The sequence below is a fragment of the Symphodus melops genome (assembly GCF_947650265.1).
Source record: "Symphodus melops genome assembly, chromosome: 11".
Lineage (NCBI taxonomy): Eukaryota > Metazoa > Chordata > Actinopteri > Labriformes > Labridae > Symphodus > Symphodus melops.
Window position 1 is genome coordinate 12,574,866 of NC_136701.1, and position 27,456 is coordinate 12,602,321.

General features: G+C 38.8%; 3 protein-coding genes across 8 annotated transcripts in view; 1 reads left to right on the forward strand and 2 right to left on the reverse strand.

Annotated features, from left to right (window-relative positions):
* spata22 (spermatogenesis associated 22) overlaps nucleotides 1–27,456 on the forward strand; it is a 277,137-nt gene that overhangs the window by 133,838 nt on the left and 115,843 nt on the right. The gene's annotated exons all lie outside the window — the stretch shown is intronic.
* LOC306831188 (uncharacterized protein) lies at nucleotides 910–8,078 on the reverse strand. Its single transcript, XM_079355136.1, has 7 exons — nucleotides 7,721–8,078; nucleotides 4,665–7,413; nucleotides 4,202–4,230; nucleotides 3,774–3,935; nucleotides 3,184–3,250; nucleotides 2,769–2,873; nucleotides 910–2,433 (listed from the first exon to the last, which is right to left on the reverse strand). The coding sequence occupies exons 1-7, from the start codon at nucleotides 7,936–7,938 to the stop codon at nucleotides 1,642–1,644; spliced, it is 4,122 nt and encodes a 1,373-aa protein (XP_079211262.1). The 5' UTR covers nucleotides 7,939–8,078; the 3' UTR covers nucleotides 910–1,641.
* Nucleotides 11,516–16,121, reverse strand: zfpl1 (zinc finger protein-like 1). 3 transcript variants are annotated; one of them, XM_079356169.1, is made up of 8 exons: nucleotides 15,898–16,121; nucleotides 14,773–14,885; nucleotides 14,567–14,678; nucleotides 14,166–14,359; nucleotides 13,085–13,163; nucleotides 12,802–12,921; nucleotides 12,566–12,689; nucleotides 11,516–12,449 (listed from the first exon to the last, which is right to left on the reverse strand). In XM_079356169.1, exons 2-8 carry the CDS (start codon nucleotides 14,872–14,874, stop codon nucleotides 12,263–12,265), a joined length of 918 nt encoding a protein of 305 aa, XP_079212295.1. In that variant the 5' UTR covers nucleotides 14,875–14,885; nucleotides 15,898–16,121; the 3' UTR covers nucleotides 11,516–12,262. The 3 variants fall into 3 exon arrangements, with proteins under 3 accessions (XP_079212295.1, XP_079212294.1, XP_079212293.1); XM_079356168.1 differs by having other exon boundaries at nucleotides 12,802–12,999; nucleotides 14,773–14,880; nucleotides 15,898–16,120; XM_079356167.1 differs by having other exon boundaries at nucleotides 12,802–12,999; nucleotides 15,898–16,118.

A 27,456-nucleotide genomic window follows, 5' to 3' on the forward strand; every position in this document is an offset into this window, starting at 1 on the left:
TTATCGTACGTCCCTGTTCACCCTCACGACAGTTTAAGTTTACCAAGTCTGTTTGGTAGCCTACCCTACCATGTGTGATCCAACTCCTGCCAGGTGTTGCTCCATTGACAGCACTGCTCCTCTTTATTCTGTAGTGCCCAAGATATACGGCTGCATATTTGAAGATACAAAACAAAGTTGATCATCTTTGGATAGGTCTATTCTGTTACCAGGTAAACTTAACAAACATCCTTCGGAGCAGAGCATGGTCACTTTGTGCTCTAAGATCATCGGACTTCCTGTAAGGACTCTGTCTACTGTACCGTCTACAACCAGCAGACAGTCAGGTTAGCAGGTTGGATCATGCAGGACCCCTCACACGCTCTCTTACCAGCATTTGAGTGGCAAAACAACTCCCCACCCCAGACTTTCAAAGCTGCTTTGTCTGTTTTCCGTATGCCTGCACATTAACCCCCTAATGCAGTTTATTGTTTATTACATTATATTTATTTCTTATTTACTGCACTGTAGTTCTGTTTACATCTGTTCACTACTGCATTTTCATCTTTAGTCCGATCACTGTCCTCTTATACCTTCTTTTGTATTTTAACTTTGTACTTTCATCTTGACACTTTATTCTTTTGTTGACACTTTATCTTTGGTTAAATTTTAGTATAACTGCACTTTCGATGATTTACTGCTCTGTGTGCCTTTGAATTGCCCCCCAGGGGCAAATCTCCTCTCCAAATTACTACAAATGCACAGTATCAATTTGTCGCTTAACTTAAATTTCTACAGTTTCTCAAGTAAAACTCAAAGTAAAGCTTCTCCAGTCCTCTCACATATCTGTTATTTTACAAGGAAAGTAAATAAGTTATAAAAATAATGACAGTTGAGTTGATGTCTTTGTATTTCTTCAAGTGGTTTATTAGATGTTAATGGACAGAGTTACATGGGGGGTTATTTTCATTTTTCAAAGGTCTGTACAAATAATCCAATTTATCTAAGCAGGTTTACTAACATTGCTGCCAACAGAAACACATAGACAGGACAATATTTCTGCACATATGCATATTAAGCTGAACTGTAATAATACATTATACTATATTTGGTAAATAGATTCAATAAATATATAATTATGATAATATACTGTATAATGCATGCCTTTTAGTATTTTATTTTTACAACATGATTTAGATTCTCCTAAACACAAGCAGTATATGACATTTAAAATTGAATAATTTTACAAACTACGCAGAAATTATATAAATAGATACTTTTTCATGCAATAAAGCTAATAGGTAACTTGAATAATTACAATTTGATGGCCACAGAGAAAGAAGGACAGGAAAAATGAATGCCTACATTATATCCTCATATAACAAACACACATTTACATTTCACCAATAAAGGTCTAAGCATAAGTATTTCTATTTAGGTACACATATTTAATCTGCTGTAGTTGTGCAGGGAAGAGTATTTTTTTATTATTTATATGTTAAGACAAGTTTTACTTTGAATGTTTGTAATATCACTGTGTTACTGTCAAAGGTGAAGACCTTTTTGACCAGATGTTAATAAACGGTGCTGAGCCACTTTGAGCTTCAAACTTCTTTTGTGAATGAAGATAAATGTAAATGAGTATTTCACATGAGGATTCTGTCACAGCTGAGTGCGTTCGCCTGTCCACACCTCGTCTGGAATCCCTCCTGTCCAGCTGTGTAACTCAGCCCTGCTCTGAACGTTACCTTCACTGGTCTGATGCTCACAGATGAAGTGGTTGAGCATCATCTCGGCTGACTGGAGGCTGCTTTCTGCATCTGACATCCTGCTTTCTATCGGCCTTGCAATAGCTATGTCATTGCTTCCTCTCCAGTGATGAATGATGTGGTTGTCTAAATCCCCCGTAGCTGCGTCCCCTTGTTGGTGAAGGTTCATCATGGCCTCCATGCCTCTTAGCTCCTTCTGCATTTCATGGTGTGCATGAGGGATGTCCTCCATGCTAGCTGACCGGATCAAGATGGCTGAGCCATGAGTTGGGCTTTTAGTGACCCTGTAAGTGCCATCCCCTGTCATGCCATCAGACAGATTCTCGTTGTGGATACTGAACTGGAGGTGAGGTATATGTATTGGACTTGGAGAGTGTCGACCGAAAATATCCTCACCCCCAGACTCACTATCTTTGTCCATGTCTCCTTCCTGGTGTCTCCAGACAGGTCCTCTGTTAGATCCTGTCAGTATGAATCGTGGTGTCTCTTCTCCTAACTCTGACCAGTCAGACTCTTCTTCCTCTGGAACTGACCCCAGAGGAAGCTCCTGCCCTCCGGTTTGGACCTTTCCATAGTTGTGGTTGTCCATGAACTCAATCGGAGGGGGAGTGATGGGGTGAACCACCTGGTTCATGGTGTCATCTGGCTGAAAATCGTGTTCATTTCTTTGCAGCATTAATGTTCCCTACAGTGAGGAGAAGATAAAAGTTGATCATCTATTGAATTAATGATGAAATTCAAACAATGATGTAGATTTATATATCATTGTATTATGATAATGTATATTAAACCATAATACTGCTAGACTCTGTATATGTGCTAAACAATTTGCCAGAGAATTCTTCAGAATTTCAAAATCTTTATTTGTTGTTTGTGACCAGTGTATTCTTGCACTTGCAGAAAATCAGATTTTATAAAGAATACCAGAATATTTTTCTGACATAATTTCCTCCCCTGCTTTTGTATGTGCATAGTGGTGTTGCTGTTTTCTGAGAATTAGGAGAAAAATAAAGATCTTACACTGAATTTTTCCACACTGTGAGCATGTTTTGCATCAGCAAGCTTCTCTGTCAGTGCTGAAATACGCCGGTTCAACCTCTCACGTTCTCCTTCCATACTCTGGGCCTGACAGAGAGAGACATATTTCAAGTAATCCATCCCCTAACTTCACAAAACATTTTTCCATTACATCATATTTCTAATGTTTATCAAATAGAAATCACTTACAAGGCCCCCAACATATTAGTAACTGTATTCATTTATGTATGTATGTATGTATGTATGTATGTATGCATATAACTGATGTTTTTTTTAAATTATAGACAAAATTTGGAATATTGTCTATGCAGTAATTTTCATGTATCCAAGACATTTTTCTGTCGAAGGAGACAAATAAAGACCTTGACAACAAACTTGGAAGTTCTTCCAGTCTCACCACTAAGTGAAGCCTTTGCTCTAGAAGAGAGTTGGTTTGTTGCGTGGATGAGCAGTTGTCATGTAGTCTAGGGAAGGGCAGACAGGGAGAGAAGTTAATTAGCATTGCAATCCTACCCTGGCTGGTGAAAACATGAATTCTCTTCAATTTTTAGTTTCCTATGCTATCTAGCTCTCTGTGTGGACTTATTCCAATGTATTCATTTATTCAGGGACAACAATAAATGACAGAGTTGAAGTTTTGGAAACATAAATACAGTATGACCGGAATTCATTACTTGTTAGAAATGTTTTCATTCTCCCTTCAATTTCTTTCAATCACCATTTTTCAGAACATAACATTTAAATCAGACTGCATTTTGTTTTTCTTTCTTTTCACTTATTTCTTTAACTGTTTGCCTGTTAAGATTGCAAAGTTTACAAAAGAAGTCTGTGTAGTGACCTTTCTTCTTGAACATCGATTGACTATAACTGGCTGTGAGATCATGTCCATCTCCATTGAAGCCTTATTAAAGCCAAGTAGATTTGTCTCCTATGCTGTTTCCTATTTTAAAATGATTAGTGCAATATGTAAACTGAGGCATAATTTACCTCTTAAACCTCTCTGTGAGGTTGTTGAGCTCCATACGTGTCCTCTGAAGTTCTGACTCCAAAAGCTTTTGGCTGCTTATGAACTCTTCTCCTAAACACTCCATCCTCACTGCAGTCTGTAGCAGACTCTGATGCAGACCTTCATTCTGCTCTTGAAGTATCCTATCAGGAAAGATAAACAATTAAAAGTACAATTAGTGAGAAAAAGGACATTGGCATTTCATCAATTTTATATTTAATTAATTGATAGGACAACAGAATGTCATTCCTATTTTAACCATTGGGTTTAGAATTTCAGTGTTCAATCATTTCTGTGATATTGGCAACAAAAATTAATCTCAGTGTGCAGCCAAATATATCACAATGTCATTGTTATCAGCATTGTTTTACTTCATTTGAAGTTATCAAACAAAAAACTCTACACTTACATGATTCGACCCAGCTCATTCACCTTTTCCTGTATAAAAAATAAATGTTAAAAAGGATAAGTCAAATCAGAAAAAAATAAAACATTTTACAATAAGAAGGCAGTAAAAGTACATAAAAACATAAATCTGAAATGTCAACATAATGTGATGTATTTAAATAAGGTATTGTTGTGTAATATCCACTCTGCTGTCAATGAGTGGAACATGTTCTACATAACTGTCAATAAAATGTGTGTGAGAGTGTGAGTATTGACCGTCATTGATGACTTTATGGACATACTGTAATAGGATTGTGGAGGAGAGGTCAAACTTTAGATTGTCTGTGCATATATGTACATGTGCAAACACATATATACCATTATCATGTTGATTGTATGTATGTGTATATATACAATCAACATCATAATGGTAATTATCATCATACATATGAATATAGTATTATATACTATTTTTATAAACATACTTTATGTAATGAGGGGCTGAAGCTCATCTGTTCTTCTTCATGACCTGAAGGACCACTGCTCCCTGAGTCTGTTTTAACTGACTGACAGTCACTTTGGTGATCACCACTGTGATGTTGATGTTCTGGACTGTGGTGGTCACCATGGTGATGTTGATGGTCTGGACTGTGGTGGTCTCCATGGCAATGTGAATGGTCTGGAATCTTGTGGTCTCCATGTTGATGATGATGTTCTGCACTGCTGTGGTCTCCATGGTGATGCTGATGATCTGGACTGTGGTGGTCTCCATGGTGATGTGAATGGTCTGGAATCTGGTGTTCTTCATGTTGATGATGATGTTCTGCACTCTGGTGGTCTCCATGGTGATGCTTATGGTCTGCACTGTGGTGGTTGCCATGGTGATGCTGATGATCTGCATTATGGTGGCTGCTATGGTGATAATGGTGGGATGGATTGTGGTGGTCACTGTGGTGATGCTGATGGCCCAGACTGTGGTGGTCTCCATGATGTTGCTGAATGTCCAAATCGAGTGGGTCTCTGTGAGGATGTCTATGGTCAGCACTTGGGAGTTCTTCAAGGAGATGCTGATGGTCTCCTCTGTATTGCTGGTTATCTCCATGGTGATGCTGATGATCTTCACAATGAAGCACATGAGTGTCACTGTGGTGATCTCCATGAGGAGAAGTTGCTGGACTTTGCTTGCCAAAGTGATGCTTATGTTCTGAACTTTGATGGTCACTGTGGTTATGCTGGTGGTCTCCATGGTGATGTTTAATGGTTTGGCTGTGCTCATCATGGTGATGATGAGTTTCTAAACTTTGGTCACCGTGGTGATGCTGATGGTCACCATGGTGATGCTGAATTGTTGCGCTGTGCTCGGTATGATGATGCTTGTGGTCTGAACTTTGGTGGTCACCATGGTGATGCTGGTGTTCTCCATGGCGATGATGAGGATCTCCATGGTGATGTTGAATGGTTGTGCTTTGCTCTTCATGGTGATGCTTGTGGTCTGAACCTTGGTGGTTACCGTGGTGATGCTGGTGGTCTCCATGGTGATGTTGGTGGTCTCCATGGTGATGTTGAATTGTTGGGCTGTGCTCTCCATCATGATGATGATGGTCTAAACTCTGGCGGTCGCCACGCTGATGCTGGTAGTCTCCATGATGATGCCGATGGTCTCTGTGGTGGTGATGATGCTGATGTTGTGCACTGGGTTCATTAACATGATGATGATTATAGCTGCGAGGCTGAGTTATATTATGGGGGTCACTATGGTGATGATGAATTGGGGGGCTGAGGTTTTCATTGTGAGGTTGTTTTGTATTTTGATGGCTGCTATGGCGACGGTGACCTGAACAGTGTTGATCTCCATGGCGATGTGTTGGGCTGTGGTTATCCCCATGGTGATGGTGATGAGTTTTTAGATGGTGGTCTCCATGGTGAGGAGCATGGCCATGGTGTAGTCCATGGAGCTGAGATGTGTTGCAGTGGTCTCTATGGTGACTGTCACTGTGGTGATGGTGGTGATCAGTATGATGACAAACAGGACTGTGGTGGTGTCCATGGTGATGGTGGTGAATTTTATTGTGGTCTCCATGGTGAGAGGGATAATTTGGGCTTTTGGTGTCTCCATGGTGATGGTGATGAGAAGAGCTGTGCTGGTCTCCATGGTGATGGTGTAGATGGCGTTTGTGGGTCTGCTGTCTTGGTGAACAACTGACATCAGTGCAGCTCCTGGCCCTGTCTGTCTTGTGACAGGTCATTTGACACTGTGAGTCTGCAGCTCTGTGACCTTGGTGATGATGATGTGAAGATTTAGTGTGAGAAAGCAATGTGCAGTCGTTGCTGGTTCTGGTGGTCTTGGGGGTCTTGGGGGTCTTGCTGGACCTCACAGAGTCTGCACTGGTAGGTCTGCTCCTCTGGAGCCTCTCTGAGCTGCTCTCTGCTGTACAGGAGGATCTCACAGAGGTCTGAGCAGGACTAGAGGGTCTCTTAGCATATGTAACCCCCAGTGTTGTGAGTCTCATGGGGCTGAGCACCTGTCTAGTGATCTCATTCAGGAATGCAGAGAACTTCATCTTCTCCTTCATCAGGTTCTTCTTTGCTTCACTCTTCTCTTTCTCTGTCTCTTTTTCATCTTTATTCTCGTCCCACTCTTTCTGTCCAGGCTGTGTCAAAGCCTCCATAGATTTAGCTTTACGAAAACTTCCACCATTTCCCCCTAATCCACTTGTGGTCCTCCGTTTGTTTTTCAGGGTTCCATGAGCAGGTCCAGAGGCAGAAGACTTGGCTTTCCCCCGATCTAGTTTATTCATATTCGGATTACTTCCTTTATCAATTAGAGGAGCGGTGTCATCACCGTCCTCCAGGTACCTGTACTTCCTGGAAATGTCCGAGCAGGACTGTGAGTGCTTCATACGAGGACAACTGTCTGATCCTCCGCTGCTGGACTCAGAAGACATACAGGAGGAAGCGGAGGATGTGGAAGATGAAGAAAAGGAAGAGGAAGATGAAGATGAGGAAGATGAAGAGGAGGAGGAGGAGGGTGAAGAAGAAGAAGAAGAAGAGGAAGAAGAAGAAGAGGAAGGGGATGAAGAAGAACTTGTTGAGGAAATCTCAGATAGAGAAACATGGCGATGGTTCTGCTTGCGGTGGTAATGGTGAGAGTGGCGGGTCTGGTTATTTTCAAAGTGACGTGGATGGTTTGGGTGATGATCACTGAAAATGCTGTCCTCTGCTGTTGAATGGATGCTATTTTAAAAAGAAAATATGGTTGTTAAAGACGAATTAAATTTTGAGACAAGACTAAAACATACAGACTAAATCTAAAGATAACGATTATTGAAATACAAACATTACAAAACGAATAAGAGAAGCTCAAAAAGGTTACATATTGCCAGAAAATAATTAACTTATTACACTCTTTGGACCAAGTGGTAATTGGGTAGTGGTGTTTTATTAAAATACTTTAAAGATCAAACATTTTATGCAAATACATTAAAAAGGGCAAAAACCTTCTTACATTCTTTCGTAAATACCAAACAAAACTTAAACTTACTCGTGGCTATCATTGTCAACTGACTGATGGGACTTTTGCTGGCTCCACTGATGATGCTGTTCTTGATTTTGGTGATGGTGCTTCATTTGTTGAGTTTTTGAGTTCCCAGTCTTTCCACGCTTGCGATCTCTTTCTTGACTGTTGTGCATTTCAGATTTGTGCCCTTTGACTCCCTTGGAGTCCTGATGAGGACGTGAAGGCCTTACATATTCCTCCATCAATGGCAGCTAATCTGTAGAGTTGTCTTAAGAAACTATGAATATTTTTTATTCATCACCTTGAAACATAAATTAGTCTGCAAAAGAAAGTTTTCATAGTAATACAATTAAGATACAGATTAATAAAGCAGGATACTCAGAAAAAACATGTTAATACTATTTGATAATCAATTACAACTTTAAAAATCAGTCTTAGTTGTATGCACAACAAACAAAGTTCTAAACAAAATTATGAAAAAAAAGTCTAATTAATTTAAAAATCTAATTAATTTAGGGCTATAAGCAATAACAAATAACAAAGAAAAGTTGCACGCAGAATTTTTTTTTGTCTAAAATGCAGCTATGGAACATTACAGGCACAGCTTTTAAAAATAGAACAACAATTTCTAGGTTTTAAATGAGTTCATTCTTGTAGCCATAGCTAATTCATGCATTTGTTTGTAATCGACCACCCAGCTAACATCAGTACTTACTTTCTCAGTGATCCTCGGGAGAACACAGGCAGTTGTGTTCATTCCAACGAAATGACTCCCTCTCAGTGATGTACCTTCTAATTGAACTGGGAAGCACATGCAGCACACGCATGCACCCACACGTCAATAAGTACTCCTATGTCACCCAATAACAAAGGGGCCAGTTGTCGCTCGCAGCTACTTTGAACTGTGTTAAACTTTGCTATGGGCCACTCTGTTAATAATGGCTCATGCATACATTTGAAAGATAGATAAGAACAAGATATTAGATAAACCTTCATGCCAAAATGGATAAATTGACAGTGTTACAGCAGTAAACAACAAAGATAGCCAACAAAAGACCACACAGTGCTCTATTAAATAATACAAAAAAATTGAGGAGCCAAACAGAGCTGCACTCAAAAGACAATGGGGATAATAAAGTGAAGCTATTCACAACATTTCATCCAATCCACAGCAGAATATTGTAGGATTTGATAAATAAACCGCTCAAACTGACATAAATTAATGGAAAAAAAAAAACCCACCCAGTTTTTCAGCAGCTTGGTATCATGAGAATGAAGTCTATGCCAATGATGTTTTTTATTGGCCCCAAGTGTCTGACTCACTGTACCAGCCAAAAAAACAGGCTCCTAGCATTCATTCCTCAACTCAAACATGGACCCCCCTCACCCTGACGCATCAAAAGGAGTATCGAAGCAGAGGAAAAAATGTCAGAGGCAAACTCAGCTCGAGCCTGTATAACTTGAGGCAAGGTAGTGGGTGGATGTTAAATGTCACAAACTATCTTCTTATATGATTGCAGCTTTTAAAATAAACACACAATCCCCTTGCACTTGTCAGAACGTATCAGGGTCTGCTTCGTGCAATGATAAAACTTTAAAGCAAAAACAAAAAAAAATACATTCGAGATGCCACCAGTTCATCAGACAGATATGTTCTTTGTGCCTGTGATTGTCATAAGAACAGAGCAGAAGTACAAAAACACTGTGTTGCATACACAGTGCCTGATAACAAAAAGTGTCACCTATTGATCAGAATGTCCCTATTATGTCAGTGCAATGGGCAATCTAATAACTCAGAGTTCCTGACAAACACATTGAATTCCAATAGGTGACAAAGCCAATTATGCATTACAAGACTTGTCACGTAATATCAAATCTCTAATGACTTCAACCACTTTCATAAGGAAACAATCATATCAGAGAATACCTAACACAGCTTTGCAGTGTGTGCAAGTGCAATATCTGCTGTCCTCGCTCTAATTTTGTAGCATGTATTTTCATTGCCTTCGGCAGCTTTCCCTGCATCAATGTCATGTGGCTTGGATCCACTGACAATCATTGCATAACCTACACTGCTGTGACAGTCTGGCAAACATAATGGAAAGTTAGAAGAAGCATCTAATACATGCCAACACGAGACATACCGGTGAATATTTATAACTCTGGCGTCAACTCTTAAAGTGGGTTATTAAGAGAATTACTGAGGACAAGATGTGACACATCTTACAAAGATGTCACCATACACCTCATTATGACTAAGTATGCTCGTCACGCTGAAACACTGCTAAATGTACCATGGAGTTAGTTACTGACGATGTAATTCAAATAAATACATACTTTTTAAAGGAGTAAACACGTTTAACAGTCACAACAGTGCTTCTGTTGAGGGAACATTCGTCCTTCACTTCACAGTTAAACCTTCAGGTTTCTCAGCTGGTCAAATTAAAGAATGAGATTGACACAAATAACTGCTGTTCCTTGACTGGCCACTTGAGAGTCACTCCAAAAGTTGAGTCCATCTATTAGGCCCAATGTTAAAATACCCAACTTTAAAGCATAAATTTAAATGTCTGCAGGTAAAGGAAAAAAACAGGTTTGACGTGTGTGGCTTATTTTCTTTCATAGTAACTGTACAGCGTGATTTTTACTTCTGTCTTTAATTTCTACTCTTAAAGTAATGCACATTATGAGGAATCCTTGTTCTTTGAGTGTAAGCTGTCTGCAAGTGACTCAGCCTTCCTGCAGTGTTTGTTTCTTTTCTAACTGCCGTCTACATGCCTGAAAGTGAAAAACAAGTACATTATTGGTATGCAAGCATTAAACTGCATGCTATGAGTATGAGCTCATTGTACCTGGCTTGTCAGCTCTTTCAGTGTTGCACTGACTTGGTTAACTTATACCTGATGGTCAGGATTGTTTTAGCTCTTCTCAGCAGAGAGGAGGAATTATTTTTAATATTTGTACCTGGTTTGTTTCCTCGCTCGCTGCTCATTGTCCAAGGAGAGATTTTGCGACATTCTAAATGTTCTTTTAGCTTCTTTAGTCTGATTGATGTGCAACTCAAATGCTTTCAGTTGCAACACAAAAACATGTTTTTTTGAAAGAATTTGATAATTTTTTGGTTCATCTTTTGGCTAGACCGTAGCCCTTAAACTGCAACCTAACCTTGGCCAATGTTATTTAAATTTCCAGCCCTTAAGACCTCTAGTCCAAATATGGCCTTAAAAAAAGGAAGAAAAGCCAAAAAGATACACCTACAGACCCCGCTGAACCAGTGAGACCATTGTTTGTCTATGGTCATATATATATTTAGATCAGTTATGATAAATATTTTGTCATCATTGCTGCTGTAGTTAATATGACAGAACAGCAGCACTGACCCAAACACCTCCAAAAACAATTAGAACTTTAAACTTTGAAGTTTCTTAAAATAGCTCACATTTCTCTAATCCAAGTTTACTCCCATCACTGAGCTCACATCAGGTGGAGGTCTGCAATGAGCTTTATGTACCACCAGGGGAAGTAATGTGCAAAATAATTGTATGATGGTGTCATTGCTGAACCTGAAAATGACTCTATTAAATCAGTTTATCTGTGGACTTATTTTCAGTGGACTGAGATTGTTATTTTGCTGCTTTTGCCAGAAACTTTTATACAAAAAATAGAGCAACACAATCACATATTAATATATATACTTACTTACTTCATTCTCAATGAATCTGTATTATATACCGGTCAGTTTAGACACTAGTCATGCTTGCTTTTGCCCAGGTAGGCAAGTAGATAACTTCTATGATTAATGATCTTTATCATACACAATTCTGAGTTATTCCCATTTAATAGACAGTCGAAGACACGTCAGAAAATATACATACAGCATGTGTGCAAAATTAAAAAGCAATGCACTGAATTCAAAAGTAATGCTGACACCCTTAAATAATTATATATTTAGTTTGTGTGTGGTTTATCTGGTCTCTCAATTGAGTAACTTCAGCAGGAATAAAATGCACACAGGCTCCTCAAACCAAAAAAGTCAGTTTATAAACTAGTACTTCTTTATAAATGTTGTGTTGTGGATAGTGTGCATTCAGAGTTTTCTGCAAGCAAAGATGTTCTTAAACATCAACAGTGTTTAGTTTCTACTGAAATTAACATTCAACTTTAAAAGTTCACTGACAACTGTTATCTGGAATTGTTAAACAGAAGCACTAACTCTCCCCATCATTAGCTTTTCAAAGCAACAGCTGGCTGGTCCTTCACCTGTAAGCCCTGGGCTTTGGTTCCCTTTGGACTTAAGGGGTTGATTTACCAAAATGGCAGGAAAGATCCTGAATGTAATAACATTTAGTTTGTGAAGGGCCCTGGCATGTTCCTACTGAATGGAAGCAGAGTTCTCCTCTGTTCAAAGAGATGCAATGTCTCTTTTCTTTTCTCCGTTCAAATTGGGTAAATGGCTCCCTCTGTTGGGCTGACAGTGAATGGAAAGTCCCATTTCAGCTAAGCCTTCCCAGGCTTATATTGTGTAACACAAAAGGAAAAAAAAAAAGAAGGAATCAATGCTTGTTATCAGTTTTTCCCAACACGGATGTTGGGGTTGAGAAGAGGATCTAAATTTGGGTCTGAGCCGGCAGAGGCACGTCCAAGTTTAGCCATGATAATTATCAGCGTAAAGAATCCAATAACCCCAACCAGGAGAAGCATGAACACTCTCTGTTTCCAGGACAGAGATGTTCGTCTTCCACCAGTGAGATTTCTGAAAGAAAGAAAGTTTAAAAAAAAGTCAGATATCAAAATAACATTTATAGCATTTTTTAATCCTACTGAAAAGGTATTCAAAGAGCTCATGTTCAGGTAGACTACAATACTAACTTGAGAATTTGAGCAAACCAACTCAATGTTGGTCTTCTTCTGTACTTGTCATCATCAAAGTCAATCTGTGTGATGGAGCTGTGACCAACGTCCCGTGTGTCGTAGACCTTTCTTGGTGATGATGCTGAAGATTGAAATTAAAGTTTGGGTTAATCTTTCCACATAAAAGGTAGTTTAGCTCACTTAAGTTAGTGATTTATTATGTTTAGGTTAATTAAGAATAGACAAAACGTTACCTGTGTGTACTTTGATTGTGTCGCAAGTAGAGGCTGTAGTAGTGAAGTTTATCACAGAGTGATCCTGCGTTTTTGGATCCCCGTTTTTACGAGGACCTCCATGTTCCTCCTGTGCTGGAGCTGACACAGAATGTGGTGGTGGTGGGTTTATGCTGGTGTTATAAGAGTGGCTAGGGTAAATGTTACTTTGATCGTGTGCTGGCAAAGAAAAGAAAAAGTATTAATTTAATTAACCACTTCAATAGTTCAAATATTTTTTTGACAAGAAGGCATGAATACTCACCACCAAATGTTGACCAGTCAGTATAATCAGTGACATCACTAGCTGTGGTCTCCTCGAGGACCCCGATAGGCTCCTCAATCTGTCCGTCAGAGATGACATTTTATATCATTTTAAAACTCTACAATAAAAATGATCAGTACATACATCATGTTTTCTTCAGTTTCCTCAAATGCTTGAGCTTCTAAAAATATCTATCACCTTAAGGGAATGCAATTTCCTTATATACACCGACTTCACTAACATTTTTACCGATGAAATGTAAAATGTTGCTTGCATTTGAAAGTGTAGAAATAATGGACGTTGATATTCTCATAGTTTTCATTGTAGATCACATGTATGCAGGGTAATGCTAATGATTCCCTGCTACCATTCCTGTCATCTGTTTCATAGTTTTATTTTCTTATTTTTATAAAAAAAAAAAAATCAATTTTTTTTTTTAAAAAGATCAATTCCTAGTTCTTTATGTGGATTTTTATTTTCCGTCTCACAAGATACGGCTCTTGTCAAATTTGTTTCGCTGTGATTTCATTGGTTTGTGCATGATCCAAAAGAAGATTTTTGTTTTATTTTTCACATTTCCCAACTTCAAAATAAAATATTCTCATATAGATCTTTTATTTGCAGAAAATGACAACTGGTTAAGATAACCAAAATATGGAGTGTTTTTTTCAGACCACAAATAATGCAGCAACAACAGGTTCCTATTCTTTTTTTAAACAGAATACCTACGTATATTTTCATGAAGAAGGAATTAGAACATTAATATAAAGTGGAACAAGACTGATTTCTAATTACAACTTTCATGCGTCTGGGCATGATCTCCAGCAGTCTTTCACACTGCTGTATGTTTCCTCTTGGTGAAATCATTCAGTTAACTGTTCAGTTCAATGACTTGTTAGGTGATCACATGAGAACCCCATTAAGTAGAACGAGGAGTGCCTATGTTGAAATTCAACAGACAATGGATGTAGAGATGCTGATAAATGGAACATTTGGAGTGGTTTCTTAATTTTTCCCACTTAGACTGTCTCTAACGGTTGTGATGTCAGCACACAAGTGTTTAACAATAACACGATCTTACCAGTGGCAGCCCTAAACCAGCTCGAGCCCAGTTGACAGATGACAGCTGCTCCTTTAGCACATCAGCAATAGGGCTGGCGAGGTTAGGAGGGGGGAAAACAGGAGTCTGACAGGAGGGACACTGGTATCCAGCTGGAGCCGTGTGGAGGGGCAGCCGAGACGCCAAGTTATTGAGACACGACCAATGAAACACATCTGTGGAAGGAACAAAAATACAATAATGTTAGCACAACAGAGAAGGGAGACAAACCTGTGTGTGTACCTTGATTGTTATGCACTTAAACCTAAAAGCAAAGCCACGAGGAAAACACAGTTTTGGAACTTCTGTTGTTCTGTGTCTTCATATCCAAGCAGCTTTTCTTGACAGAGAGTATATATTCCTAAATGAATTGATAATCTTACCATAACAGACGAGTCTGACGGTGTCCTGAGCAGTCAATGGAGTGTTACACAGAGTACAGTTGGGGTTGTAATCGCTGTCCTGAAGCCATTGCAAATATGACTGTACGATACACTGAAAGGCAGCAGGTGGATATGTGGAGTCATTAACTCAATGTCACACCTTTTTTTTTTTGTTTGTTTGTTTCTTTCTTTTTTCACACACTGACCTTGTTGTGGTTGGAGACGAGGCAATGCTCACACACATTTACCCGATGCTCAAAGCAGAATAAATTGGTGACCTTTCTCTTCGGGCACTTGCAGAGACCCATAGTCACCTGCGCTGTATCGAGCACAAACGACAAACGCAGGTTTGTTATCAATTAAAACATTAACCAATACGAGGGGTAATTTTCTCTTTAATACAGACATGAGCAAAAACAGAGCTGAAGAAAAGACATTATTTTCACATCTCCCTTTTTCCTCACAGTCTGTGTATGCACAGACACACTGTCTGTGTCTGGTACTAATCTGGATGTAGGACATTCACAGACTTACAGTTTGAATTCAAAGTGAACTGCGAACATCGAATCTCTTCTGTGACACCAGTTATGTGAAAAACTACCATCAACCGAAAAGTCTTAAAATGATTCACAATGTGGATAGGAAAATAATTAGACAGGCCATGTGAAACAATATGTAAATGTAGACCAGCCACATAGTGGCTTGTTGATATGTCAGCACTGCAGTCAGTGAAATATAAATGCATGGATGCTTTGCCATGCAGTGACTGTTCACGTAAATGTCTTCAAGCAGCAGCTCTGTAGCTATTCTGTGTTGATTCTAATTTTAATTGAGTAAATCATTTGACATCACTTCAATCAGCTTTATTTATATAGCACTTTTTATACATATAAAATGTAATACAAAAGAGCTGAAAGTACTTCCTTTCAATCTGCTGTAAAAAGTATTTCTCATTCTCTTTGTTGTAGTTTGATGTTTCTGAAAACAAATCAACATATATTCACTGACTGATGATAATCTGTTGACATGTCACAGGACGAGGCTAACTTTAAGAGAAAGGGTCTTTGGGCACACACATCCCCTCACATAACGAGATGAACATCCATTGAACATGGTGAAAATCTTTTTCTGAATGTCATCATAAACAGAGGACGCGATTTGTAGTTTTCTATACTTCTTATATTGTAATACAAACACCTGACACACGTTACGAGATATAATGACATTAGCTTGTGCTACCTCAGCTGATGTGACCAGGTGAGCTGACGTTAGCTAAGCTAGCTAGCTAGCTAGCTAGGAAAGTTGAGGAACCAAAGATGAAATCACCTTACCTGTCACAGGCGTTACTAAAGTGGCGTTTGTTTCAGGTTATGTTGTACTGTCATTTAAGCTTCTGTGTCAATTTCAAGCGAAAGGCAGCTCTTAGAGCTGTCATCAGGAAAGTTGAGTGCTGCTTCCTCTGTCTGTTTATCTGCCACGTCTCTTCCGCTTCTGCCTCTTCTTCGTCTGTTTTTGTGACAACCCAACAATTACAGTCCGCCATCTACTGCGCCGGAGTATCCACAGTTCCACTATTCACCATGTAGTGTGAGGTAATGGCGACTGTAACAACTGTACTATATTTACATATGGTTCACGGACAGTTAAAAGCACAAAGAGGAGACAAATATTTCTTTGTTTTTAATCTTTAGTCTCCTGCAGTACTAAATCAAAAGCATCCCACTTCATACTGGGGGATGCTCTCTTTCTCTTTCTCTCTCTCTCTCTCTTTTTCTCTCTCTCTCTCTCTCTCTCTCTCTCTCTCTCTCTCTCTCTCTTTCTCTCTCTATAATCTAATGCTAATGCACTTAGCAGTAGTTGACTTTTTATTAAATTGAACTTGTGCTTTTATCCCTGATCTAATTCTTATGATGTTCTTTGTGCAAAACTTTCATAGTGCTATGGCAAAGCTTCTCTTACTTTAACAGCATTAAGGCTGTTTGTTAAATTTGATTAGATAATGTGGCATGAACTTAACCGACCAAACAAGAGAAAATGGAAGCACATGCAGATGCTTATTATAGCATAACTAAACTTAAAACTTAGAGAATAAAACTTTTAAACGAACACATTTCTTCTTTATGTATTTATTTTGAAGAAAATATATGTAAGCAAAATATGTAAATATTTGTTTTAATCAAATGAAGAAAATAATCTGCAGTAGTGTTAAATTGTGGAGGAGATATATCAAGACAAGCATTGAAACTGTCATGATGGGGGTTTTTTTAGGTTTTTTTTTTTTTTAGAGTAACCATTCTCTGTTATTCTTTGCTGGACAGCAGCAAAAAGGGGTTTTTTTCTTGTATTTTCCTTGGCAGGTTTGTGTCTAAATGCAGTTTGCATGTTCAGTCAGCAGATGGTGTACAAACTGACAGCCAATAAAGTGTTGGCTATGACTAAGAGTACACAGAATGCTGGGTCCAATGATTCACCAGTCAGCACTGTGTGTACAGAAAAAAGATATCAACCTTTCATAAGCAGAACATGCTCTTGAATTATTCATCTTCTTTATGTGCAGACCTTTAATATAAAGGATCAATGACTGCGGGGCCTATGATCTTAAGCTTGTTGATTAATGCAGGGACTTAATTAAAATATAATAACGGATATAAAAATGTGTGTAATCAGCAGATCACTGGGATAATATGTTCTTTTTTTCAGTTCGTCTATCATTATTGTATTTGATAATAGACAGTTGATGTGGGAAATGATAGCCATAAACACCTCACTTAGCCTTATAGTCAGCAACACTGTTAAGATAATTCATGCTACAGCGTTTTAAAAGTTTTTACTTAACAGTCTTGCACATGCAGACATGATAGTTCTCAATCCAGCCATGACTAGCATTTTTCGAATGCATGGTAATGACATCGATACGTGCCTCATGCTGCCCTTTCATGCATGATAATGGCTTTTTCGTTGTCACAATATGCATATATGCTTGTATGTGTAAATGGCCATGCATCTATTTGAGAATGAGGGTACAAATGTTTCCCTTCACAGTCCACTGCACATGTGAACAGCCAGCAGAGGAGAGCATGGAGGCAAAAAGGGGATATGAAAAGGCAAAGGAAAGAACAGCCACTGTCCAATAGGCACAAAGGAGGGAGACAGAGCTGTTCAAGATCTAATGCACTGAAGCAAATTATGTTCTTTGAAAGAAGGAGTTGTTTAATGCAGCATAGAGTGTAAAATTCAGCATAATGTGTAGCTGTGGAAAACAAGACATTTGTGATTGATGAACCTATTCTAATTAAACAGTTAGGGAAGAGTAGCTATTACTGTAATGCAATACAGCTATGTTTTTCTTGCAACATTTGTACCATTATGACCTTTTCACATCAGTTTGTGGCCAACATAGTTTAAAGAGGCTTCCATTTAGAAATAACAAGATTAATCTTCTCTGAAGAGAATAGTGACTGAATAAACACTTCATTATAAATTGAGTAAAAATAATGATCAGAGGAAGTTTTTTGGAAAATATATAAATTTATGTTGGGGGGTTTTTGTAGGGGTGGACATGAAATCCACAAAATTTGTCTGCAAGTTATCTGTTTTTTGTAAGTCAGCATTTCAATGTCATGAATACTAGTGCTTGTTTTATACTGCTGTGATTTTCAACGCTATGTCGAATTTCCCCCTTTGTTTGCATGCTGCTGTTTTTCTGTTCAACCAGATGTCATTCAAATAATTCTACATCAGCTCAGGTTTGTATATCTTTTACAATTAACATCAATGGAAATATGTCATTAAGGTGTAATCAATGGACCTAAAAAACTTCAATCATCTTCGATCCTTAGAATCAACAGAACAGCTGCTTGACTGACATATTGTTGATTCAACAAGAAAGCCCGTTGTTTGGGTGCCAGTGACCAAGTGGTTTGTTCGGGTGCCCCATGTACAGAGGCTGTAGTCTTCAAAAAAGGCATATCAGAGTCAAATCTGACCTGTGGCACCATTCTTGCACGTTATCCTCCTCTCTCTCTGTCCCCAATTTCCAACTCCAGCTACTGACCTGTCTCCACAATGATGGCACAAAAAGCCCTCAAATATATATATATATATATATATATATATATATATATACAGTATATATATATATTTACTCACACATAAATATTAGTGCAACCCTTGTAAAGACACAACCCGTGTAACAAGACATTAATGTTTCAAGGCGAACTGTGATTTGCTCTTCTTACTTCTTTAAAGAAAAAAATTAATATGAGCCAAAGTGTGCAAATGAGCTTGAACTTGCAATGTCCTCAGTGATGACAGGAGCACATATAAATCACTGTCTGGGGGTAAGGACACGTGGAAAGGGCGTTCAAAAAGCACTGAAGCAATCAGATGGAAGGGAAATCCAGAGACAAATGACAGAGACTGTGGAGGACAAATCAGGCCTGGAGCTGAAGCAGCTGGGTCTGAAGTGACTGCAGAGGTTGTTGGGTTGGGGGCTTGGGGGCATTGATTGACTGAGTCTGGCAACTATTGATCAGTTATCGGCCCCATCTGTGAGGAAAAGCGTTAAGACTCAGGCACGGCTTGTTCCATGTGTTACTGTACAGAGGCTGTTACGACATCAGAGGGGTGCAGTGGTGACAGACTTAGTGGTGTCCGTTGCTCACTGGACTTTAGACACAAGACTAAAAAATGGTGCATTTTTAACATTGAAAAGAAGATAGCAAGAATTCTACAAGCTGACTGGTACCCTGAACCTGTATTTTAACACTGTTAGTGATGTTATTTGTAGAGCCCTTGGATGATTCATGTGTGTCAATTGAGAGACATGCTTCAGTCTATCCTCATTGCTGTCATGAGTTTCACGACATAAGAGACTCATTTTCTATATTTCATCTGATGTCTACAAATCTAACCTTGATAACAGCTTCTCAGAAGGTTTTCAAACTTCTTTGTGCTATTTTCTGCACATCAGTCTTTTCAGACAGATTGTCATAAAAGTGATTGGATTCTTGATTTAGAATACAGTATATCTCTTGATTAGGATTTGTTCAATACAGAGGTGTCAATGTTTTTGTATTGTGTATTCTTTACAAAGCAAGAGGTATGTCTTCAGTATAAATGAGCATGTAGAAAGTGTGGATGTATGTCAACAAACATTTTAGCTTTAATGTCCCTTTTTTGTAGATCGCATTGAAGTTGGAAAAAAAATGGCAGTACTCTGCCTTGCATGACTTGTGTAGATTGATTTAAAAAAAGAATCATTAATTCCCTTGCAGTTGGAATAACTTCAGTATAATTGAATTTAAGCTTGTTTGTGGTTAATTACAAAAAACGAAGAATATTCTTTAAATATTCTCGAGTGACCACATCTGAAAACTATGTTGGTGTCAAAACACTGAGGATAATTAATTGTGTGGTCTCCACTAGGTCCTGCTTACTGTAGGATAAGTTTTCACATTACATTTCAGAGAAAAATGTTCCTCTCGCTCTAAATATACAGTTTCTCAAATATAAAACAATGCAGCACCTCTCTGGGGACCCAGTTAAAATCTACTTTGTTTTCTCCATTTCACCGTGAGTGAGCTATTGAGTCTTGCTTGTCTTTCTGATTGTTATGTTTGTATGTGTCTTGTTTTCATGCTATTTTTCTTTGTGTTTTATTACTGAAAATGAAGCAAAATCAAATCCATCAACCACATCATCTCATTTGGAATGTAATTACACTCTGGACACTGTTGCTTTATCAGTACGGTGGCTCAGTAGCAAATCCATCAGGCTTTGCTCTGAATGAAATTGGATTGACTGATTGATTTATGTATGTCAAGTGAAGGGCAAAGAGGCGGACAAAAAGAAAGCACTGAGTGTGAGAGCAGGTCATGGGAGGGGAGTCACAGATATATGGATGAAGCAAGGCCCCCTGATGGGGGAAGAAAAGTATTGGATCAGACAGAGATAAATGGAGTGTGAGAGACGAAGAGAAAGAAATTCAGACATATGCCTGCTGACCTCAACCCTTTTTCTCAGCTAATCAATACAAGGAAATGCTTGTGTGTGTGTGTGTGTGTGTGTGTGTGTGTGTGTGTGTGTGTGTGTGTGTGTGTGTATTTTTGAGGGAGGGAGGTTCTGTCTGTGTCGCTCTCAATAAAGATCAGAAACACAGTGACATTACCTCGGCCCCATCTGACTCCTCCCCAGTCCTCGAACCTTTGCACATGCTTCTATTTAATTTTGGAGTCAGTAATCTGATAAAGACTGAAAGGTCTGGAGCACTTAGACCATCCTCATCACTGAGCTCAGCGAGGAAAGCAGCAGACAAAACATAAAAACATCCCTCTGCCCTCCCGGGTCGTGAATATTGTGTGAATCGGAGGTGTATTGTGCAGGTTTGTTTTTTCATTTGGTGGCTTCTGTAGCTGTAGTTTCACTCATGGAAATTAATCACAAAGCATAGAAAGAATGATTGGTAAATAAGTTATTTTAATCTTACTGCCAGACACTCCATCTTACTCAATGGATTCAAAACACACAGACAGATCGATGAGCTGAAAAAAAAAAAAAGCTTTTTGAGGAATAATTTATTTGACAGAAGCCTGCTGTATGTTGTATATCACTCTAAGTAGCACATTGTTCCAGCAGAAAATCCTCCAAAGTTTCTATTAATCAGCTAAAATGTGTTACATTCCTCCCAGGATTCACCCCCTATCAGCCTTATTATTGATTCTTCCTGCTGTTTGAGTCTGCAAGAATTTCTCTGTACATTTTCAGCCAATTATGGAGAAGCCTCAGCATGGCTTTATTAAAATCCAAAATGCATATGGACCACATTGACCCAATGTTCAATTATCCAGCCTTGTCAAAAGACAGACAGAAAGCGAAGATGCCAGCTCTGCAGGTAAAAAAAAAAAAAAGGCACCTTTCCTATCCGTAAAATCATGACAGGAGACTCCACAACTGCAGCGCGGTAAGTCGATGCACCGACTGGTGTTCGATAGAGCTTCAGCTGTGAAGAGCACGAGGCAAGGATCAAATGCTCTGGCAGAAAGGGAGTGAAGCTCTATTTGAAGATGAAGGTAACCTCCCCATCCGGGCACTCAGCTTTTATTGGTTCTCTGGATGACCTGCAATCACCGTCTGAATCTCAAAGGGCCGCACTTTATGAGACAGTAAATTGAATCGACACTCCCCAATGTGAGATCCCCCATGAGCATGAGATAAGAACAAGGATCCAACAAGGATCTCATAGTGGACAAAGACATGTTAAATGCTTTGAGTAGGGTTCCCACCCATACTATGATTGATTCATGACAGGGTATATAGAGAATCTTTACCATCTTTGCATTCTTGGTTCAATGTAACATGTGTTAACATGTATAGATTAGCTAATTAGCTTTAAACTAAAGAAGAACAGCTATGATTATCTAATTAGTTTAGCAGGTAATCAATTATTTACAAATTCATATGATACCTTATGTCACTTTTTAAACGTCAGGGGGTGGCTGTCAAGTGAATCACTGCAACAAACTTAATGGTCTTCAGTTAACTGTTTGCTTGAGTATTTAGTCTTAAACAACATGGGCCTCTGAGAACTGAACTGAAATAGATCTCAGCACAAGTTCAAGCAAGATGACTCTCTTACACATTCAATCAATTGTTTTCATTTAACGTAGTCACTCCCTCTCTTCCACTTTCATCAATTCCCTGCTCTGGTGATGAGATGATTTTGAATGTTTACTCTGTCAGTAATAATCCAACCAGATTCTGCCCAAACCTCTCTTGACCAATCATCCTGCCACGGTCGAATTTTAAAATTTGTTCTCTCTCTCTCTCTCTCTCGCTATCAGTTTGTCATTTCAGTGCAATCACTGCTACTCTCCTCTGCACCAGTCACCTCCATTCCAGCTCAGCAGAGTTCAGATACAGCCTCAGAAACCCACTCCTCGTCACATCCTGCATTCTTCCATTACCACCACGACCAGTGTCTATACTGTGGGGGGGGGGGCTCCTCTGAGTGAAGTCATCATGACAGATTTTAATTGTCAAAAGCAATGCATAGTTATCTTTTCCTAAACTGTGAAATAAATAACTGTAAAGTCTTACCTAAGTCTGTCTTTTGCCTTTAATGATAGAGGGAGGAAGGTGGATAGAGTCGGAAGGGGGGGAGAGGGTGGGGAGAGACATGCGGGAGATGGGCCACAGGCCGGACGCGAGCCCGGCCCGCCCGCGCGCGAGGACTGAGCCTCGATACGTGGGGTCGCGCGCACTGCCGCTGCTCCACCGGCGACCCCACCTAAGTCTGTCTTGTTTGAAATTGAACCAATTCTTTGATTTTTTTTCGATACTGGATTTGTACTTACATGTTTACGCCTGAGAGCACACAGGATATGTTGAAGCTCGCCAAAAGAGCACTAGGCTCATATTTTCTGCCGTGTTAGTGTTAATTAGGCCAGATGAGTCACATTTTCTATCTCACTGCTCTGTACTGAGCATGAGAGTTTCTTAACTAGCAAGTACCCAGAAGAAGGCACCAATTAATGTTAGAGACTATTTTTGTCCAAAAAATACATACTTGCATATTTTATTTACACATCACCAGTAAAACTGTCTTTAAAATGTTCTTTTAAGTCATTTTTACAAACATTGAGACAGCATTTACAGGGACAAAATTAGATAGAGATGTCTTATCTTGCTGATGCTCCAGGTGTGTACTGACTCACTCTGTGTGCTTGATAAAATCAGACTCTGACCTGCTATCTTTAGTCCTGTAGTTGGTGTGCTTTCCTTTTGAAAAGTTATAAGTGAGACTGAAGACCAGTCGCAGATTGATTAATGTATATTACAGTGATGGCTTTGTGCTGTCTACTCCTATGCAGGACAGGAGGAGAGAAAAGCTAGTTGTTGGCCGTGATCTTTGAACTGTCTGGTTTGATGTAATGTCCAGCAGCTGTCTGAGAGTTAGTGAGCCATCTGTGACTCGCATCGCCCAGCAGCTATAGTAGGACCGTTTTAACTGAGCTTGAATTGAACTTGACCATTCAATGTCACTGTCAACACGCAGCAAAGACATCTGTCCTGCTGAAACCCCATTAATTTTTATAGATATTATGCCCACTACCTCTGCTTTTACATGAATTGTGTAGAGAGGGAAGGTTAAGTCAGGGTTTTGAACTGCAGTAATTTTGGGCAGATTTATATAAGATATGACCCCTTTTGACTGGAGGATGTATCTGGTGATAGACCTTGGTCAGCGCTGCTGAACATATCTCTTAGCTTATCATGTAATATGAGAGCTTTACTAGTTTGGCCTCAAACCGCCTAGTTTCTAAGACAGATTCATCATGAATGGCCAATCTTGGTGACTATCAGTAACAGCAGATCATGAGAGTCTACAAGGAGACGGACTGGCAAATGACTTTGGCATAAAGTCACTTGGCAGAATGATAGAAGCTAACACAAAAACAGAACAGGTACATTCTCACCTTTAGCTCTTGCTGAAGAGAATAATCTATTTCTGTCGACCATTTTCCCCCAAAATGTTTTTTCATTTGGACTCCTTCAGCAGTCTGCTTTTTTTAATTTCCCTCCACTGCGGGGGAAAAAAACTCTACTGCATAACACAAAGGAAAATCTTAATGATAGGTTGTAGTGAGTGATTTAGCATCATTTTCAGAACTTGGGGTGAGTGTTTCTTAGACTAAAGAGAGAGATATGTGAAGTTTCTCCATATTTACATAAAGACAACATTTTTTGTTTTGTATTGTTCGGGCATAATATATGGGAGCCGTTGTTTTTTGCACATGTGATGACAATGATTTTGACAGTGTAATGGATGCATTCAGTCAGCGCTGAGGGAGACCAGCCATTAGAAAGATGTGTCAGTACTACCTACCTCTGAGGTGTTAGATCAGAATGTCGTTGTCGAAAAGGAAAAAGAGCACGGCTCAAATCTCAAAAGATTAAAAGTGAACACTTCACTGGAACTGTCGCGGAGAGAAAATAACTCTTGATAATAAGATGAACAGTCACTGTGAATTTGTGATAACAGTTTCTCTGACTCATGGCCTGGTAACAGTAGTTCCACTGAGAGTTTTCAAAGATAAAACTCATGAAAGAAAAAGGCCCACCTGAGAGTCACTGAGACAGCCTGGATGATTACACTGAACAGGAAGGTTTTAACAGTTTGCGTTACAAAATGTTACCTGAGTTTACAGGATATATTATAAAATTACATGGTGCAGACAAAATATTTAAAAATACATCATGATAATGTAACAACTTGTTACATTTTGGGTAAAACGTTATTATGTTTTGGGCTCAGCATTTTGCTACATTATCCACCAGTTATTACATTTTAGGTTTTGTTAAACCATTTACCATTTGTTTAAATTTGGTTTACTTGTTGATAAAGTTGATCTTCTTCTGACAAGTGTTGCTGGAGCATTTTGACCTATTCTACGCCTTACACCAATCCTTCTCATCCCCAAGTACACAGAATAGAGCCACAAATTGTAAATAATATCTGACAGGATGTACACTGGCTTTTTGCATCATGCATCCATCTTCATCCATCTTCATCCATCACCATCCTCTTCTGTCTCATAGCCGCAGCCGATGTATCAAATATCCTATGAATACTGTGATGAGTGAACTAGTCATTTGTTCTGCTTGCTGGGAAATTTGCGTTCTCACTGCTAACAAACTACTCAATGGTTCAATTAGAATCAAGCTGAGATCAGCTCTTCTAGGCGATCTAGGCTGACTTGTTTTGTTCTGCATCAGAGAGCAATTACTGTGTTCACATATGTCCAAAAGAAATGACCAGGGTGGGAAGCGCTCCTGTCCCAGAACAACTTCTTCAAATGATCCAGGTATGAAAGGACCCCTTTTGTAATTTCTAGCTTTACAAGCAACAACTGACAACACTCACAGCAGTCATGTCTTCATTCTTAGCCAAGCTAGACTTTGCATAAATGAGACAATCTGCACAGAATGAAAGTGGCTGGTCTGAGACAGGGGTATTTATATTTGAGTGAATAATTGGTTGGTTGAGGGATCATGGGGGTACGAGTGTTGTCTGCAGCTGAGATAATGTCTACGGGGGGAAGGAACTGGAAATCATTGTCTCCTCTTCTGACAACCAGGAAGGGAGGTACAGTAGTTTTCTTTTTATGTTAATCAATTCAAAAACACACTATACCAGGATCTCCGAACACCATGCAGTCAATTCATTGTGTCATGTACAGAAAAGAATGCAACACTTATCTGACAATAGATTTCTAAATTGAGTGTATTTTTCTGTTGGCTTTATCAACAAACTGTGTATCTATAGAACAGTAGATGTGATGTTAGGTCATTATTTATTTATCGTCTGCCATTTTGTGAGTGTTCTTTACTGCTACCACCAATGGGCAGTAGTATGGTGATGGCTTTGCAGCATATTTGTGTCTGTATACAGAGGATGGCAGATTTTATAGGACTACATGAAGACAATAAAACAAGATAAATGATAATGTAATACAATAAGTTAGAAAGTATGTTAAGGGAAATGCTGGGTCCTTATTCCAAGTAATTGTGGAGTATTACATTAATCTATTAGCTGAACAGATAAGTTACAAATGCAGTTTTAATGTTCGACATGGTTATAGTTTAATGCTTGATGATGTTAAAAGCACAAAAAAAACAGTAGCTGCTCAAAGATGGTTTGTGATTGTGAGACATTTTAAAATCATATATGTTTCAGTTCACCTCCACAACACTTTGAGTGCTCATTGTATTGTTATGCCATTTAAATTGCTTTCATTGAAAAGAATCTGACCCACAGTGTGCAGTTAATCACAAAGCAATGACTCATCCCGTCTACAAAATATTTATTTTTCTCCTCTTACTGGAACCATCAAAAAAACAGTGTCATTCAGAGGCAATTATTCACATAATCAAACAAATTAAATATGATGAGACAAATGATTATCTACTGATAATAGTGGAGTGGGTTCAAATTGTTTTAAGAACAACAGACCAAAAAAGAAAAATACTATTCAATTCTGGTGTTGCCATAGAAAGACGTGATGAGCCTATGGTGGCCTTATTTGAAATTTTTATGAAATAATTAAAATCAGATACCAGCAGCAATGCGTAATTGGGCTCTTTAATCCTTAAAATTTAGAGCACATACACAAACATACACACACACACAGACCATCAACTCACGCTAAGAAAAAAGGGTGACCAAGTTGCACAAATTCTTCCCACACAGAAGCTTTTCTTAATTGTATTAGTTTTATTGAGTGATCATGGAAAATGTGTTTTTGTTTTCATCCAGCATAACTCCACCTGTAAATTGCCCCTAATCTAATTGAAAAAAAAACCCCAGCAAGGCTCAATTGCTTTACAAAATGTAATTTTATTCCAGTCTGGAGCACCACCTTAGTAATTTGAGCCACATCACGGTGATTACAACTACTTCAGAATAAATAGAGCACTTCATACAGATGTCAGACTTCCTACAATAGATTTGCACTGCAACAAATTTGTCTTTGGTATTACCCTGCTTTAATCCAGTCTAAGAGGATATCTCTCACACCTACACAAACAATCTGTCTTCTTTATTTCTCTGTTATGTTGGCTAATTTAGAGAAAAATGTGGGAGGAATCAGTGGCAAACAAGGAAACAATAGCGCTGCTTAAAATAATGCAGATTAAAGTAAAGTTATCCCTTAAGTGTTGCCATGCACAGACACAGCCCAGAGGCAGAAGCAGAAAAGAATTACAGGAAAAGCCTGGTATAGTATTACTTTGGGATCAAAGTGCAGCAATAAAATGTCTGAAGGGAAGAAATTCAGGATGTCAGAGAAAAATCAATGGGCAACAGTGAAAAGTACACACTGTAAGAGCTT

What these genes read in the sequence shown, in the direction of transcription:
- LOC306831188 (XM_079355136.1), bottom strand. Translation starts at nt 7,938, where the DNA reads ATGGAGGAATATGTAAGGCCTTCACGTCCTCATCAGGACTCCAAGGGA. An exon ending in AGCAAAGGCTTCACTTAGTG is followed by an intron (nt 2,874 to 3,183) that starts GTGAGACTGGAA and finishes TCTCTCTGTCAG; the next exon opens with GCCCAGAGTATGGAAGGAGA. An exon ending in ACAGTGTGGAAAAATTCAGT is followed by an intron (nt 2,434 to 2,768) that starts GTAAGATCTTTA and finishes TCCTCACTGTAG; the next exon opens with GGAACATTAATGCTGCAAAG.
- zfpl1 (XM_079356168.1), bottom strand. Translation starts at nt 14,874, where the DNA reads ATGGGTCTCTGCAAGTGCCCGAAGAGAAAGGTCACCAATTTATTCTGC. An exon ending in CTGGTTTAGGGCTGCCACTG is followed by an intron (nt 13,164 to 14,165) that starts GTAAGATCGTGT and finishes TCTGACGGACAG; the next exon opens with ATTGAGGAGCCTATCGGGGT. An exon ending in TGACTGGTCAACATTTGGTG is followed by an intron (nt 13,000 to 13,084) that starts GTGAGTATTCAT and finishes TTTCTTTGCCAG; the next exon opens with CACACGATCAAAGTAACATT.